General features: G+C 41.8%; 1 protein-coding gene across 1 annotated transcript in view; it reads right to left on the bottom strand.

Annotated features, from left to right (window-relative positions):
• Nucleotides 1–2,826: 2,826 nt before the first annotated feature.
• The window catches only part of dhcr24 (24-dehydrocholesterol reductase), a 28,624-nt gene continuing 12,579 nt past the window's right edge, over nt 2,827–18,871 (bottom strand). Inside the window, exons 3-9 of the mRNA XM_041208431.1 lie at nt 17,304–17,409; nt 15,514–15,632; nt 12,335–12,598; nt 10,801–10,944; nt 8,014–8,211; nt 6,474–6,652; nt 2,827–3,558 (exon numbers count right to left, since the gene is read on the bottom strand). Of these exons, the coding sequence (XP_041064365.1) occupies nt 3,405–3,558; nt 6,474–6,652; nt 8,014–8,211; nt 10,801–10,944; nt 12,335–12,598; nt 15,514–15,632; nt 17,304–17,409 (1,164 nt within the window). The 3' untranslated portion in view covers nt 2,827–3,404. The remainder of the gene's footprint in view (nt 3,559–6,473; nt 6,653–8,013; nt 8,212–10,800; nt 10,945–12,334; nt 12,599–15,513; nt 15,633–17,303; nt 17,410–18,871) is intronic.

Below are 18,871 nucleotides of genomic sequence, written 5' to 3'. Positions count from 1 at the left end.
GGGACAGAGAGAGGAGCAGGGACAGAGAGAGGAGCAGGGACAGAGAGAGGAGCAGGGACAGAGAGAGGAGCAGGGACAGAGAGAGGAGCAGGGACAGAGAGAGGAGCAGGGACAGAGAGAGGAGCAGGGACAGAGAGAGGAGCAGGGACAGAGAGAGGAGCAGGGACAGAGAGAGGAGCAGGGACAGAGAGAGGAGCAGGGACAGAGAGAGGAGCAGGGACAGAGAGAGGAGCAGGGACAGAGAGAGGAGCAGGGACAGAGAGAGGAGCAGGGACAGAGAGAGGAGCAGGGACAGAGAGAGGAGCAGGGACAGAGAGAGGAGCAGGGACAGAGAGAGGAGCAGGGAGAGAGAGTGGAGCAGGGAGAGAGAGTGGAGCAGGGAGAGAGAGTGGAGCAGGGAGAGAGAGTGGAGCAGGGAGAGAGAGTGGAGCAGGGAGAGAGAGTGGAGCAGGGAGAGAGAGTGGAGCAGGGAGAGAGAGTGGAGCAGGGAGAGAGAGTGGAGCAGGGAGAGAGAGTGGAGCAGGGAGAGAGAGTGGAGCAGGGAGAGAGAGTGGAGCAGGGAGAGAGAGTGGAGCAGGGAGAGAGAGTGGAGCAGGGAGAGAGAGAGGAGCAGGGAGAGAGAGAGGAGCAGGGAGAGAGAGAGAGAGAGGAGCAGGGAGAGGGAGAGGAGCAGGGAGAGAGAGAGGAGCAGGGAGAGAGAGAGGAGCAGGGAGAGAGAGAGGAGCAGGGAGAGAGAGAGGAGCAGGGAGAGAGAGAGGAGCAGGGAGAGAGAGAGAGAGGAGCAGGGAGAGAGAGAGGAGCAGGGAGAGAGAGAGGGACGATCATTTGAATGCCCTGACACAAGCTCCTCCCTGAAGCAGGCAAGGGTGATGTGACTGTCAGTAGGCCAGTGCCAAAATTTGCAGAACAGAGCTCTGGAAATTAAGGGACGGATTAGGAGATTGGTATCGCTCATCACCAGGGGAAAGCCTGGGACAGGGGCCCAAGGCACCCTTCTGAAGCTAGGAAAAATATTTCTCCTCCTCCTGGTCCACAAGGACCTATACTATTGTTTTTTTTAATGAAAATACCTGGGCTACCTGTGGCCAGGATGCTGCTTGGCAGGTTCCACAATCTCCAGGCTGTAGTCAAGTCAGTTAAAATTACATGTCACTCAATGTCGCTTTGTCATTTAAATTAGGCTTCTACTCCTATGGGGCCTGAAGCATTTTTGTGTCCATATTCAGCCAGATTAAGAAAATTGGGAACACAGAACAAACACCAAACCATTCCCCCTGTCCCCAATCCCAGGTCTTAGTCTCTCTGCCCACACAGTTCCCACCAAGCTAAATGGGTTGAAATAAGGCCTTATGCTGCTGTTGAAGGAGCACAGGGTTGGTCACTAATGTCCTCAAGAATATTGCTTTAGTATGCTAGTCTTAAAAAGTATAGTCTATTGTATTTACCTGAAGGGTCATCACCCAGTATCAACACCATAGTCTGCTAGAACACAAAACAAACAGACAACCTTAACAGACAAGATAAATTAATAACGCTTGACTAATCAATTTATGTAGAAGCTGAAGGCATTCCCCAAATTTTAAACGCTATAATCCCTGACACAATGGAAACAATGGAAAATGTAATTTAAAATGGCATAGGTCCTGGGATTTACAGGACTCATGTACAGACAGTGGCCATCCTCAACATTATGCCAATTTTATGAGCAGAATCTATATCAAGGCAGAGGATGAAAACTTAAGTGCATCAGTACCAAAAAAAAATGGCGATTCAGTGACATCCTTCATTTTGAAAATTTAAGTAAATAGCAACTAGTCACTGGGTAGTAGAGTTTGAGTCTTGCTGAAAGAATGAGATATGTTGTCGAACCTTTTTGTCTTGCACTCATCAAAATAGATGCAAGAATGCCAAATTTCAAAGGGAGCAATGATTTATATTGCATGAGAAAAAGTGCTGATTGGTTGGCAAGTGAGCTCTGATTCGTCGAGGCAGTGCCATAGAAAATGCATCAGTAAACTATTGTGCCCCAAGCATCAAAAAAGGCACAATGCCTGCACATGTTCCTTTCACCTGCAAAGGACAGCTCCCTGTGTATGAATCTATGCAGCTTCCAGCAAGTGGAATTGAGCCATTGCAAGTCCGACTGAATCTTAAATTTGTTGTTAGTGTAATTCTTAGCACACTCTGGATTGTTCAGCAAGTGCTGCCCAATCGCGGAATCACATCTAATGTTAGTTAACAGTCCCTGGAGTGTGCTAAGAATTACACTAACAACACTTACAACTGCTAGAAGCTACATGTATTCAGATGTTGCTAATGTAATTCTTAGCACACTCCAGGGACTGTTAACTAACATTAGATATGATTCCGCAATTGGGCAGCACTTGCTGAACAATCGCAAGGAGCATGCTAAGAATTACTCTAACAACAAATTTAAGAGTTTCAGTCTGCCTTGCAATATGACTCAATTATGCTTGCTGGAAGCTACATAGATTCATACACAGGGACCTGTCCTCTGCAGGCAAAATGAACATGTCCAGGCATAGCGCCTTTCTGGAATTAAACAAAAGACTGGGGGACAATAGTTCCCTGGTGCAATCTCTGGGGCAACCCCGATCAGAGTTGACTTGTCAACCAATCAGCCCCCTTTACTTATGCAGTATAAATTGTTGCTCCCTTTGAAATTTAACATTCTTGCATCTGTCCTGATGAGTACAAGATGAAAAGCTTCGGCAGCATGTCTCTTTTTGTCAGCAATAAATAGCAACTTTGAATGTAGCACGTTATATGAGGGTTAGGATTTATCTACAGCTTTGCATAAATGTGCAATGAAAAACAAATTTATTACACAGATGAACAAAACAGGCACAATTACAAGAAATATGTTAAATTACGAGAGATTTAGCTGTTCCCCTTATGGCTCAGTTGGTAAGAATAACATATGCTGGACCATAAAATTAAAATCTATGACTGCATTCATTACTGTTTTACTAGCCGTCTGTAATACAGCTAAGAATTCTACATTTGACCTTGCCATTATTAGGCTAAGAAGTTCATTATCTGATTTAACTATTAGTGGCCAACAGTGAAGGATGTGATGCTTTTCACATTAAACAGCTTATCAAGATTTATTCGCCCTGCTATTTTAGTGGTGTGCCATAGGATCATCACAGAACTAAACGTCAACATGATTCACTGCTTTAAAAGAGATAGGAAAATGGTGAAGAGGGGAGAGAAGAAAAAGATACACACAAAAAAAGTATTCATGATAAAAATAGCAAAATTCTTTGGGTTAGAAAAACATCCTGAAGCCAACTTTAAGTATTTGTGATATGAACTGCAACCTATGGGTGAAAACAGAAATCGGCTAATGAAAGCTACACCCAGCTTCTTCCCTGAGATGCTCAGTGTCTCGCTGCCTTGCAGATCTTATCATAAACCTCAGGGAATGCATCTTTGGAGTTCAGCTGCTCTCGCAACTTGTGGTACAGAGACCCATCAAACATCTCCCAGAATTCTTCTCGGGTCAGATAGCAATCAGCGTACAACATCTGAAAACTAACAGAAAAGACAAGATACCATTTAATCTTTTAAAATGGCTTTAAAGGTGTGTATTCTTGAGTGAATTTCCTGATCATGATTTACCAGATGTGTACTGTGCATGTGCAGAAACTGGCATCTCTGTATGATCTGTCCCTTAGGTAAGGCAAGGCTAAGGTAACACTAGCAGCAAAACTGTCACAATACTAAATGTAAAATCAGAGATACCAAACCTGAATTAGTGTTCATTCTGGCCATCAAAAAACAAGAGGAGCAAAGTCAGTGCTATCCAGTCAATCCCAGCTATAAACTGTGCTTATATATGGTGAGCGCAAGGACAGGCTTGACTAAGATGCCACTCTGTGGTCAACTGGTTTGTCAACACTCACCACCAAGCATCAAATGAATCAGAGTCCCTGGGAGATGGCAGAGGATAGCCAATGTCACTTGAAGTGTACCACAATAAGTAACAATAGTGGGCTAGAAAACAGGCACTCAGGGAATAGGGCAGGCCTGAACTTGACTGATCATGTGGTCAGATGTTCAGCCATTGTTACCAATGCTGCTCACTGGCTATGAGCATGTTTGGCCATTTGGGGGATTTGGGGGGAGGGGGGGGTGGGGGAGGGAATTGGTGTGTGTCGGGAGGAGAAAAGGAAGGAGCAACACAGAAGTCACACATCTACCACCATTTAAAGGCAATCCACACCTTTAAAGGAGAGGTGCATTCTGGCTAAGTGGGAAACACTGGAACCCCCAGTTTCTCAGATTCTGCTTCGCTCACCCTGGCCCAGGTCATGGACAGGAAGCAGGAGATCCTGCTTCCCCTCCCACCACCTAGAGAGCAGTGAGTCACCCTCACGCCTTCAACAACACCATCATTAGAGATAGTCATGGAGGTCAATGAAAGTCGCTAAGTACCCAGGACATGTCTACAATACTGAACGCATTACATAGTTGGCAAGGTAAAAATCGTACTTCAATAATTCTCTCCCCTCGTACCTGCAGCCATACTATTCAACATGCATCTCCTTAGTACTAGGTAATGTTACCCCCTGTAGACTTCCACTAAGGAATTTTCACAGGAGGTGCACAATGTGCGGTCACATTAATTAAAAAAAAATTCAACACATTTTCCTTCATCGAGTCTATAGAGGACATGGAGATGAAGGTTTGTGGGAGGTTGCTCCAGTCTTTAATTGTTCTTGGGAAAAAGAAATTAGCAAAGGAAGCATATTGGAGTGTGTGCAGTTGGAGCTCAATCACTTTTGGGCTTGATGTACTGCTCAGAAATATTTATTGTCCATTCAAAATTTTATACAGGCATGAAGACCTGTGGGCCTTTCTCTGGTTCTGGAGACTATGCCAGCCTAGTGACATGGGAGACACTGGTATCTTGCAAGCAATTGTTTGTAACAAAACAAGCTGCCTGGCGTTGAATTTCCTAAAGGAGGGTAATGTTTTTAGGAGTATAAAGGTACTCAAGGTGTGGTCTGACTAGTATTCGGTACAGCATTTCCTTCATTGTAGTTGAAGAGTGATGTAAGTTCCATTTCACAAACCTGGCATCTTGGATGCCTACCTTCTGCTACCCTCACTCTCCTGCAATAATTGCAGCACACTTAACCCCACCTCCGCCTTCTCACACTCAGTACAAACTAATCGCACAATTTCAACCCTCACATCCTTATACAACAGCACTATTCAGCCACGATGGCCATATGCTCAAAGCAGCTTACATGGCTAGCACTGACATGCACTTTTTACAGGACAAAAATCACACACATGATGTAGCAGATGGCAGCCAGAGAATAATCTGCCTGCACACTTTTCACCCCACTTTGAAGATGATGTTCCATACATCACAGGCAAGAGTCAAGTCATGGGAGCGGTGAATGGCAATGTCAGAGGAGGCAACCTGCAGCGTTTCTTCAAACCTTAGTCTCCTTTTCCTTTCTCACCCATCTCATTCAAGGGGACAAATGCAGCTGCTTTTAGCAATCACTCAAATGTCTCTGTTCCCCATTCACACTAAAAGGTAACCCACGTCCCTCTATTTAAATTCAAAGTTAAAAACATTGAGGCCCCATGCCAGAGCAAGAAGACGAGGGCAGCATTCAGAAGATGCACTTATCAGATGCTGACTTTGAGTGCCTGCACAAAACTGATGGACATAAATGATAGAGGCAATGTGGTATGGCCTCCTGCACAGTGGCTTCCAAGGCTCTCTTCTCCCAGCTCCCCTCCTTCTCTCCTGCCCTCTTGCTGTGCCCACCCCAAGTCCCCAAAGGCAAACCACGAGTGGAATAAGCTCCTTCCAAAGCAGACAAAAGCATTCCAGCCCCAGTAAAAAGTTACCAGAACTCAATTCATTTGTGGACATAAACATAGCCATTAAAAGGCGCACAGGCTGATTAGCAGCATAAAAGGGCAATCCAAAAACTAACCTATATGGAGAGGACAAGCTCTTTAAATAGCACTCCTGCAGGGTTCTGCTTTGCCACAGGTGGCTGGGTGGATTCATCACTGGGGCAAACTAATTTCACTAAAAAGTCCTACAACCAGCATAGAGCTCTTATGTTATTATATGAATGAGCTTCTTGAATAATTCCAGTACATGCCCTAGAAGGCTATGGAGAGTTCAATCCCATATGGCAGGCAACATAGTTCCAGGACAGGAGCCTTAGATGCACATTTTATGCCTGAAAAACGGGAACAGCATGATCCAATTGCTAGGCTCATAACTTCTGTGCAAAGCAGATTGTCACTTGGGTTGTTTCAAAATACAAAGCTCAATGTGGTTTACTGATGCCAAGAACCTGAACACAAAAACTCCAGTAAAAGAAATGGCAGTCAGGTGAAGGCACATGTACACCCACTAAATTTATTTTTCTCCAGTTTGTCTAAGTGTACCGTGCTGTGGCATGACTCACCTGTGCGAATTGCGTAAAAATTGCTCCAGCTGTCGTGTTGATGCCTTAGCTTCAAACTGCTTGGCTCTGGGTTCTCCATAAGCCCCAACATCTGCATAGAGTTCAGCCTCATCACCCTTCGGATGAACCATACCTGGCAGGCTCGGTAGGGTAAAGGGGCACAGCCAAAGAGGGTAAACCTGCAGAAATCAACAAAGAAAAATAAAATACAAAATATGAGTGTTGAAAAAAAAATATATAAAATAGCTTCCCCAATGGTCAAGTTACCACCCAATGTTGTGCTACGTCACTGGCTCACAAAATATGGTAAGGGTATCCCAATTATCTAATGGTAGATTTTAATTAATTACTTTATTTATTTATTGCATTTTTATAACAGGCTACTCAGCCAAATCTTTAAAACTCTGTGGAAGTTTGTTACATAAAGCAGTTAATTTACTTCAAGATGTACCAATGAGAGCACAGACACAAAGACAACGCTATACATAGCTCTCACTTCAAATTATTGTACAGCATGTTTCAGTCACCCAGCAGCTGTCTAGTCTAACTAAGCTCAGAATTAAGTTGGGTTTTTCTCTGCTGTTATGTCCCACTATAACTATATCTGTTGGGATGTAACAGTGAAAAACAAACAGACAGCTCTGGACAGGTTGTGTTAAGAACATTGAAGTATCAGTGATGAGATGCAAAATATTGAAATTTGTTCAATAATGTTTACTACAATGAATTTTCATCACCTCGCATGACATTTAATGACATTACCAACACCAAATTCCCTACCATCACCATCTTCAGGGGGAATGACGATTGACCAGAAACCTAATTAGGCCAGTCATATAAATTCTGGGCTACAAAAGCAGGTCAGAGGCTGGGAATTCTGTGACAAGTAGATCACATCCTGACTCCCAAAGCCTGTCCACCATCGACAATGCACAAGTCAGGAGTGTGATGGAATGCTCTCCACCTGCCTGGAGGAGTGCAGCTCCAACAACACTTAAGAAGCTGAACACCATCCAGGACAAAGCAGCCCACTTGATTGACATCCATTTATCACTTACACATTCTCTCTGTCCACTACTGGCACACAGTGACAGCACTGTGTATTATCTACACGATGCACTGCAGCAGCTCACCAAAGCTCCTTCAACACCAATGTCCAAGCCTGCAATCTCTTCTGCCAAAAGGTGCAGGCCACCTGACTTGGAGCTATAATCACCATTCCTTCACTGTCACTAGGTATAATTCCTGCCTAATAGCACTGTAGGTATACCTATATCACAAGGAATGCAGCAGTTCAACAAGGCTGCTCACTGCTACCTTCTCAAGGGCAATTAGGGATGGGCAATGTTGGCCTTGCCAGTGATGGTTACATCCCATGAACAAATGAAAAGAAATGACTATTGATTCCATTTATCTCTGCTTCCTTAAAAAGAGAAATGTTAAACAAAAGTATTAACAACTTTAAAGAAGCAGGATGATCATTACAAGCTACTTGGTCCAACTTAAGTGCAGCACAAACTCATCCCACCAGTTCCCATACTTTGATCTCACTGTGCAGGAAGACAATCAACTTCTCCAGGCTCTTCATTGGGACCAACATGTCTTGGACCACATGGTGCTGCTCATATAGCTTACGAATTGTTTCTCCTTGCGTTAGCTTTAGCAATGAAATCTTGGGAGGGACCATCCAACCGAAGATAAATCGGAAGAGTGGGTTATTGCCAAATGGAATGATATCCTTAAATGTAAGAGGGGATAAAAAAAATTACACACCTTTATAACAGTTATGTGTTAGTTTACAATATAATCTGGTGACAAAGTTATTCCTTTTGCATCTTCAGTAAACGCCCTATAAATTATAATTGTATACAAATCTCTCCTGACATACAAATATGTTTGAAACTTTACTGCATTTATCAAGTTTTACACAAATGAATGCCCTTGGAATTTAATAATATATAGACACAAGGACATAGATGTTCTCATTGAAACAATTTATATAAGGCCTTTCACATTAATCTTACTCCATGCACTTTATGCATTAAGATAGGTTAAAAAAAAGCAAATGCTAGAAATCTGAAAAGCATAAAAATGCTGAAAATACATAGCAGGATCATTAGCAACTGACAAGAGATGACAGGTTACCATTTTGGATGCAAATCCTTTGTTTGAAGGAACAAAGTTCCATCAAAGTGTCTACACACAAATTGGCCATTTCCAACAACTTATTTTTCTTCATTAAGAAGGTAGTTTGCAATGCATTGCAAACTAAGAAAACTATGGATTTTGAAAACTATGTAGATTTCATGTTGTCACAATAAACCGAATGTAGAACAATTTATTGGGCATCTTTATATTTTACAACATGCCCATCATCATTCATGTTCAGAATTTTAAGGCTAATAGGATCAGGCACTCACACTTTCCTCAGAGGTTGCAAGTAGAATTGGGTATGGTTTAAGCAGAACATACTGACTAGTAATACACAAGATTATAAACCTGGGAATTTAATCGTTACGCTGACTTTCAGGATGACTTTAAACAGCTTAGTTAACTTCAATAAGAGAATGGCAACAGTTATGGTCAGAATCTAATTTCAAAAGAATAATACTGGCAGGAGAGCCAGATAATGCTTTTGAAACTAGGGGCTGAATTTTGTGTCCCGCGGGCAGGCGCGCACCCGGCCAAATCGGGTGTAAAATCGCGCGAGAAGACATCGGTTGAATGTCCCAACATCATCTCGTGCTTGTGCGATATTTCGCTTGGCAGGCATTTGCAAAAATCAGAAGTGCACCCGCCGACAATTAAGCCCATTAGCGGCACAATTGTCCCCGAATTTCCGTGGCCTGACCAATCTTATGGTTGGCGGACAGGCAAATCAGCCAGGCAGCCTTTGCATTTCTCATCAAACTTCATCCAAGGACGGGGTGAAATTTCCGTTACGAAACAAAATAAAAGTAAATATCTGTGAACAGCATTTTTATCAGCTCTATTTCCAGGTGATTGACTGTGACACATGGACATTTTTTTGCAGCTTTTTTTAAACTTTATTTTGTCATTTGAAAATCGGAAGCTCCCTGAGGCAGCTGTCTGCCTTCAGGGAGCTTTCTTGCAGCGCTCACCAGTGCCTGCGGAAATGTCATCGCTCTCCCTCTTCGCACCACCACCACCAACCCCACCCCCAACCCCAGCAGCGCCGAGCTTTTCAGCACGTGTTTCACGCTGGCTGGCTGTTATTTGGCTGACCGTTAATTGGCCAGCCAGTGTGAAATCACGGTTGGCTGCCAATCGCGGTCAGGGGCCTCATTTCCCAACAGCTCTCGGGCCCGCCAAACACGCATGCTTGCTAAAGGTAAAATTCAAGCCTAGTAGTTTGAGGTTGTATACAATTTTGTTCATGGTCTTCCTTCCCCTTCCTTTTCCTTTCCGAGTGGTGGTTGATAACAATGTATAATGCGGCTAACAAAGTAAAACTTCCAATTAAGAACACATGCTTACAATTACTTTCCAGTGGTCTGTTATCAATATCACTTGGAATTTGCCAATTATATAATTTGTTGAATCGTGTGTGAATGGCATAAATTTAAATGATATAATGGCTAACATAAGGGTTGAAATAACCATAAATCAGTGTTTTTGCTTTCAAGAAAGTCAAATGAATCCTTTAACTAAGCTATAACCCATTCCTCACACACAAAAACGAGCGAATTACACATGGAATTGGACTATTAGTATTCACAAAAGGCTGTATAAATTAAGAATAATCCTTGACATTTTTAAAAGAAAATTTGGAATTTAAACTGTATGCCATTTGGATCATGAACGGTTAGCTTTTAAAAAATTATGGCTGTGAAATAATGAACAAAATGGCAACATTTAGGTTAAGAAAATACAGAGGAATGTTACATAAAACATTATTTGAGAAGGGATCAAGATCCAAGACCCCTGCTTTGAAACACACAAAATGGAATGTGTTCATGGAGGGAAGGGCTAAATCCATTCCACCTAACAAAATGCCTTTGTGCTACATTTAAGTGGAATGCAAAATCTTGCTCAACTGCAGGGAGTTTATTTTTCTAGCCATCTTGTGAAGCTAGAGGAACTGAAACACTTGTGACCTTCATGTCAATCCTAGCTGCGATGTATACAGAAATAAGCCATCAAAATAAATTTAATCTTCTAGCATTCTAGCTCAGTAAATCCACAGAAATCAATTTCACAGAAAATTAAGCTGGCTATAAAGTATACATTTCTCTGCAATCCTGGCAAACTACAGCTAGGGCAGGAACAACAAAGACCTGCAAGCCTGGAAGCAATTCATCCATACCTGAAGTTCCCAGAAGATACTGCGAGTGTGGCGGTGATAGTAGTGCCTCAAAGGGATATATTCCACTGCACTGTGGCTCCCTTGCAGGTACTTTTCCACATGCTTAAAGAACCATGGTTTGTAATAATAGCCAATTCTATTTACCTAAAAGAACATATAATGCGTCATTTTAAAAAAGTTCAAACAGAAACAGCAATAGTTTAGCTTCACTAATAGAAACTGGGCTAATCAGCCCTCGTTGGGTGCTCGCGGTTTCTTTTGCCAAGTGATCATCATTCATTCAAAATTAATTAAAACAGTAAACTAAGTAACTTGCATTTTATGCAGGGTTTTTAATGAGCAGAAATATTCCAAGGTGCTTCACAGAACTCTAATCCGACAAAAATGGGCACCAAACCAAAAAAAGGGGGATATTCGTCAGGGTAACCAAAAGCTTGGTCAGAGGATCAAGTGTTAAGGAAGGCAGCAAAGTAAAGATGCGGAGAGGTTTTGGCCAAAGGTATAGCCGACAACGGTGGGGTGAAGGGAGAGGGGTTTGCACAACAGGCCAGAATTAGAGGAATGGAGTTCTTTGGGGCAGTTTCACGGGGGGTTAGTGATATTAGGATTAGAATTTTAACATGGAGACACTGGTGGACTGGCAATCAAGGTCAGCAAGGACAGGATGATGGTTGGGTGTGGATTAGAATATTGTTTTAAACGAACTGAAGTTTACAAAGCATGAAAGATACAAGGCCAACCAGAAAAGCATTAGAAAAGTCAAATCTGGAGATGATAAAGGCATGAGTTTCAGTAGCAGAGGAGGCAGGAGCGGAGACAAGAAGTATTACAGAGGTGGGCATAGACAGTCTTTGCGATTGGAGGGTACAGGATTGAAATCTCAGCTCTGGGTTAAATAGTCTGTTTCAACCCGAACCAGGGAAAGGATGGAACCAATGGGGAAACTACGGAATTTGTGGCTGGAGTGAAGGTGCTGGTTTTAACTGAAGGAAATCATTGCCCATCCAAGACCTGATACTGGACAAGCAGAATGGTAGCACAGAGACAGTGGAAGAATAAAAATGGGTTTTGGCAGCACACACATGGAAGCTGACGAATTCTTCAGATGACATTGCCAAGAGTCAGCATATAGATGCACAAGAGAAGGTGGCAAAGGATAGTTCCTTGGGGGATTTCAGAAAGTTTTACTGCCAGGATAAGAAAAGAAACTATTAGGTATGGGAGGAACCAAGCAAAGGCATTCCCACTGAAATTGGCAGAGTAAAGGCATTGGAGATAATCAAAATGCTAAATTGATATCGTCAATGCAGTGTTCAAATATTTGGAGGAAAGGATCAAAAACTGTTAAGTAAACACCATTAGAAATACGCCTTATATTGGTTCATGGATTAACTGTTGTTTTAATGTGGAGTGAGGGGATAAAATAGGGATATGAAAATATTCACAGCTTGAATGATACATTAATCTAAACAAATCCATGAGCTGGATGGATTGTGTAGTCATCTTTCCTAATTCCTCTGTTACTCTAATTTACCTTATCTGGTTCAGCCACATCAGTCAAGACTCCAGTCATTATCACAGCCTCATCCAGTGAATACACAAGGCCCTCCACAAAATGATTTTCTTTATTTTGGGATTCCCTATTGAATGTTTCACAGATCTTCGTCAATCCCTGCACTGGCTGGTACTGTAGGCGCACATACTTCTTGGCAGGGATGATCTTGATCTCTGCAGCAACAAGAAATCCCAGAGTACCACATGACCAAGGCACAGCATAAAATAAGTCTGGATTCTCTTTCTGAGAACAAGAGAGAAAAAGAATTATTTTAGTAGAGTGGTGGGAGGCCCTTTCAAAAGGATAGGCAAACTCATTTTGCAACATATCTCGGAGGCTGACTCAAACTAAAAGCGTTCCACAATCTATCCTATTTAAATAATTTTGGTAAATATTTAACCTCCCCAAATTCCTGGGTTCAGGGAGCAGTGTAAGGTGAAAATTCAGAAGTGGCGAGAGTTAAAATGCCATCTCATTCTCTATTGATAGGCTTAACCTCACTAAATGCAGTGCCTAGTACAAGGGCAGTAAAAGATTGCCTGTAACTCAACAGCCAGTAGTCTCAGGGATACCAGAAGTATGCCTGATGTTGGGGCTCTTGAAGATTAAGTCCATAACGATGGAAGAGTTAGTGCCAGTATCATGTAACCTGTAATGCGCTATGGTTCAAAAAAGCACAAAACTGTAACAAACATTAAAAAATACTGATAGCATATTAGAGACAAATTTGCATTTAGATAGCTACTTATGCCCCAAAATATCCAAATCGCCTCACATTCAATGAATTAAGGAATAGGGGGAGTGGAGCATGCAGCCCCTCAAACCTGCTCCATCGCTCAATGCAATCACAGCTGATCTTCCGCTCAACTCTAACTTCCTCCCCACTCCCCATATCCCTCCATTTCTTAATCCATCTCTCTCATTATTTTGAGCTACGATAATTGCATAATTGAAAACACAACAATTCCAGTAAAGCAGTGCAAACAGCTGGAAGTCGTAGTCTGCTCAGGAGCCAACGATATCAGAAGGCAAAGAGTCAAGGTCCTGCAGTCAGAGTTTCAGAAGCTGAGGAGAAGTTAACAAGCAGGATCTCAAAAGGTAGTAAACCTGGATTACTCCGAGTGCCACATGCGTGAGAGTATTGGAACGGCAGGATAAGACAGATCAACAGGTCATGTGGCCAAATGGGCATCACACTTTAGAATGGATGGCCAGGCCTAAGAAATGGTGCAGAGGAAGTCTACTAGAATGCTACCAGTGATGAAGAGTTTCAGTTGTGTGGAGTCTAGAAAATCTGGAGCTGCTCTCCTTACTGCAGAGAAGGCTAAGGGGAGATTTGGTAGAGATGTTCAAAGTTACAAAAGATTCCAATAGGAGTAAATAAGGAGAAATTGTTTCCAATGGCAGGAAGGTCACTAACCAGAGGACACCTTTCTTTTGCTAGTTACCTTTAAAAAAAGAGACTTTCTGAAAGAGTAGTTGAAGCAGGTTCAAAAGCAATCTTCAAAAAGGAAATTGGATAAATACTTAAAGGTGAAAAATTCCACAGGGCTGTAGGGAAAGAGCAGGGGTGTATGATTAATTGGATAGTTCTTTCAAAGAACTGGCACAGGCATGATGAGTCAAATTGCTATGTTATTTGATGTTTAATTATTTAGTATTATTTATTGTCAGGCAAGAAAGTGGAGTTGAGAACACAACCAGTTCAGCCATGATCTTATTGAATGGCAGAGCAGGCGCAAAGGGCTGAATGGCCTGCTCCTGCTCCTAAGTCCTATGTTCCTATGATTAAAGATTACACAAACAGCATTTGGGATCATTGACTATTACAAAGGGAGTCTTCAAAAGGGACATAGGTAGGTTAAGTGAGTGGACAAAATTTGGCAGATGGAGTGTAATGTGGGAAAATTTGAGGTTGTCCACTTTGGCAGGAACAATTGAAAAGCAGAGTATTACTTAAATGGGTAGGGACTGTAGAATGCTGCAGTCAAGGGGACCTGGGTCTCCTTGTATATGAGTCACAAAAAGTCACCATACAAGTACAGCAAGTAAGGAGGAAGGCAAACAGAATATTGGCCTTTACTGTAAAGGGGAATGAAGTACTGTATAAAAGTGGGGAAATCTTGCTAAAGCTGTACAAGGCATTGGTGTGACAGCACCTAGATTACTATGTAGAGCTTTGGTCAGCTCACTAAAGGAGGGACATACTTGCATTGGAAGCAGTTCAGAGAAGGTGCACAAGATTGATTCCTGGGATGAAGGAATTTGTCCTATGAGGAAGGCTTGAGCAGGTTGGGCCTATATTCTTTGAAGTTTTGAAGAATAAAAAATGATCTTATTGAAACAAATATTCTGAGGGGGTTTAATAGAGTAGATGCTGGGAAGATGTTCTCCCTTCTAGTGGAATCTAGAACTAGGGGGCACAGTTTAAAAGTAAGGCTCTCCCATTTAAGACAGAGATCAGAGGAATTTCCTCCCTCAGAGGGTCGCTAGTCTTTGGAATTCTCTTCCCAATGAGCAGGTTGGGTCACTGAATACATTCAAGGTTGAGTTAAACAGATTTTTGATTGACAAGGGAGTCAGGGGCTATGGGGGCAGGTAGGAAAGTGGAGCTAAGGCCACAATCAGTTCAGCCAGGATCGTACTAAATGGTGGAACAGGCTCGACGGGCTGAATGGCCTACTCCTGCTCCTGTTTCACATGTTCTTATACTTTTGGTTAAGAAAGGAAAGCTACCCTGGACACCAGAAGGATTTCTTGCTCCTTGAATTGTGCCTTAGGATCTTTAAAATCCATGTGGACCGCAGGAATACAGTAAGGGGCTTGGTTTAACATTGCTTCCACACTATCATTTGAATGCATCATTTATGCCAATGTGTCCTAAACCAGATCTAGAAATGCATGATTTTGATAGTAGGGGCAACAATTGAAAAATAAAAAGAGTCCATTCCTAGCACAGACATCCTCAGGGATGAACAGGGTGAACATGGTGAACAGGAGAGAATGAATAAGAAGGATGGAAAAAGCTTCACACTAATATTGAGCCCCAAAATCTTCCCATTACAATATCTTCCTATCAATACAGATTTTGAATGAATAATCTAGAAACATTGTTATATCTGGACATAAAACTAAACAATGCTCCATTTACTTCATACCTCTGTACATCTAACCAGGCTGCCATCAGCTAGGACCAACTCATAAGCTACACAGATGTTTTGGAATAGTCCATAGATATGGGACGAAGACTCAATACCAGTTCCCATGATGAGGCCACCTAAAAACAGACACTTGTTTAGGTACACAATCTAATGAATATTAGGAGGTACTTTGTATTAGTAATAAGACCATTTGCACAAATCATGTCAACTACGTTGAGTAGCTGCATAAGAATAGGAACTGGAAAATGGCACCTGAAGCAACTATAAATTCCTTTATGCTTATTTTTGATCACTGACAATTTATGAAATGTTATCAAGCACCAGTGCTTATTGTTTTAGCAATACAAGGACTTCACTACCAATTCCACCCTTATTTGAGAAACACTTTGTAAGAATGGAATATGCTGGACATAAGGATCCAACAGGCATAGCAATAATTTAATTTAAAAAGCAGCAACAGTAATGCATTATCATTCAACTAAGCAAGAGAAGATAACTAGCTGACATCCTGTGGCCTCTCTCATTGAGTTTGAGATTGCATGGTTACAAAGTAAACCCTCTCAAAAACAGTTAAGTTTAATTTTTTTAAGTCATTCCTAAAAAGGGTATTTTTAAAGTTCCCCTCTTCCACAGCCAAAACTGTTTCAAATATACCCTAGAATTTATTTTAACCTTGCCCCTTCATAATGGAAATGATGTGGGTGAACAGGGTTAAGATGGTGTAAGGATGTGGAAATTAATCTACATTCCCATCCCCTACCTTTATAACTCTCAAAACAGGCAAAGGAGGGGCACCTGTCCAAGTCAGCTAGTGGCCTACTTTACATGGAAAGATCCCAGACCAATGACATCATTGGTGTCCATCAGTAACCCCTGTAACTTAAAATGACAGGAGGTCCACAGTGTGCTAACACAACAGCAGAACCTGGTATTAGACAGGAGAATGGCTCGGGACCAAAGTGAGTATTTGAATTCAAATTTTATGTGGAATTTTTTTGGGCCAGCAGCAGCAGGAGTACACCCTGGGACCCAGTGAAGAATCCTTGGGGGTCCTCAACCCTGGTCTTTCCTTTCCCTCCCCATTTTGGTATCTTCATTCATAATCCCTTGCAGCACCAGCTTCATGCATGGACACATTCCCTTGTATCCCTAGCATTATTCACAGCTTCCATCTTGATCTCTGCTATCATACCGGATGTTACACCTGCTGGTTTCAGACAGAAGATAGTTCTGCTTGATCAAAATGGCTCCTAGACATTTGAATTACACTTGGTATAATGTTTATGCATCAAGGCAGACAATCCGAGCTGTATTTGGGATGAGATCATTGATATTTCAGATCAAGACAGTAGTTACATTAATAGTGTACAGCTCCAGAGGTGACATATGCTGTAGACTCAACTCTAGCTGTGAGAGGTCTTCCTGAGATCACCAACATACCAACATTAATTATTGCCTTTCTTTAATTTGTGGGAAGTAAAGAAAAAAGGCACAAGATGTTGTAATCCCATCCCATTACTGGACAGTGCTCAAACCTGCCCTATTAGAACTATAACTGGGCTCCCATTTTGCACATGCAATTTCAATTAATTTCAAGAGTACAAAAGTAAGCTGATTGTCTATTAGCAGACCTCAATAAAAAATGTACTTGAAATCCATAATCAAAAACAGGACAGTAAAGACTTCAGAGTGTCAAATTCATAAACATTATCAATTATCGCGCAAATTACTTTGTCTTAACGAACAAATAAAACAAATAACCTTCTGGTTAGAGGAAAACTACCCACCCACAGTGAGATCATCCAACTCTGGGACCACTGGAAGAGTCCAGCCAATTGAATTCAGAAGTGCCGTCACTTGACCCATGTTTACCAACGGTTCTACACGAACAACCTGCAACCGATCCATCAGTTAAAACAGCATTTCCTTTCTTTCAAACCATTCACAAGCAAAACAAAAAAATAGTTCATTTACAATAGTAATTCCATACCTAAATTAATGCCTTGGAAAGAAAAAGGGAAACGGTCATTTGAATCTCACACCTAGCTCGCCAACAGTAGCAACTTACTCTTTTCAGAGAGAGAGAGAGAGAGAGAGAGAGAGAGCGCGAGCGAGCAGGAAGTCTGGACAGACATTTTAACCCCTCTTTCAGGGACAGTGCAATATCTGAAATATCTGAACACAAGTTCCATTCTTGAAAACTGCATTGATGCCCTATGCCTACGTACTATTATCATACAGTGGCTCAAGGCACCGTCTTACATTAGGGGAACAGAGCACATTTTGCATTAATGTTAATGAGTTAGTTTCCAGGATAATAGACAGATTAAAATGGCCTTGCACTGCATTACAAATTTCAATAAGTACAGCTAACTTCAGGCACAAAAGCTGCTGGCTATCGCTATACCCCCACTAAGGTAAGTATATCTTTCCTTACGTAAGGAGACTAAAACTGTACACAGTACTCCAGGTGTGGTCTCAACAAAACTCTACCTAATTGGAGCAAAACTTGCTGCCTCTTATACTGCAATTCCTTTGCAGTAAAGGCCAAAAACAGTGTTTTACTTACTAACTGCTTGCTATACCTGCATGTTAACTTTTTGAATACCAACATTTACTTGTCTGACACCATTAAAAAAAACTACTTTGCCATTCCTCCTGATAGAGTGGATAATTTCATACTTCCCTACATTATACTCCAGCTGCCATCTTCTTGCCCAATCATTTAACTAGTCTATCCCTTTGCAGCCTCTTTACATCCTCCTCTTGGGATCTATTATTACACCTAACTTTGTATCGTCAACAAACTTGGATATATCACACTTGGTCCTCTCATCTAAGTCATTGATATAGTTTGTAAATAGCTGAGGCCCAAGCATTGATCCCTATGTCACTCCGCTAGTTACACTTTGCCATGCTAAAAGTTACCCATTTAATTCTACTCTGTCCATTGACCATTCCTCAATCCAAGCTAATATATTAACACCCACCCCCGGCCAACTCCATAATCTGGAGTAATAAGCTTGTGTGTGGCACCTTTAACGAATGCCTTTGGAAAATCCAAATATACACCCACTGGTACCCACTTTATCCCATTTACCCTACTGGTTACATCCTCAATAAACTCAGGCAGATTTATCAAATAATATTTTTCTTTCCTAAAAGTGAGCTGAATCAAATCTGCCTAATCAAATTGTGATTTTTCTAAGTTCCATAATTTTTTCCTACCGTTGAAGTCAGACTAACTGGCCTCAGTTCCTTCCTTTCTCTCTCCCTCAATTCTTGAACAACAGGGTTACATTTGCTTCCTTCCAATCAGCAGGGACCATTCCAGAATCTAGGGATCTCTGGATTA

Source organism: Carcharodon carcharias, chromosome 16 (genome assembly GCF_017639515.1).
Source record: "Carcharodon carcharias isolate sCarCar2 chromosome 16, sCarCar2.pri, whole genome shotgun sequence".
NCBI classification, from domain to species: Eukaryota; Metazoa; Chordata; class Chondrichthyes; order Lamniformes; family Lamnidae; genus Carcharodon; species Carcharodon carcharias.
Note: the sequence above shows the minus strand (reverse complement) of the source record. Positions and strands in the feature narration are given on the sequence as shown.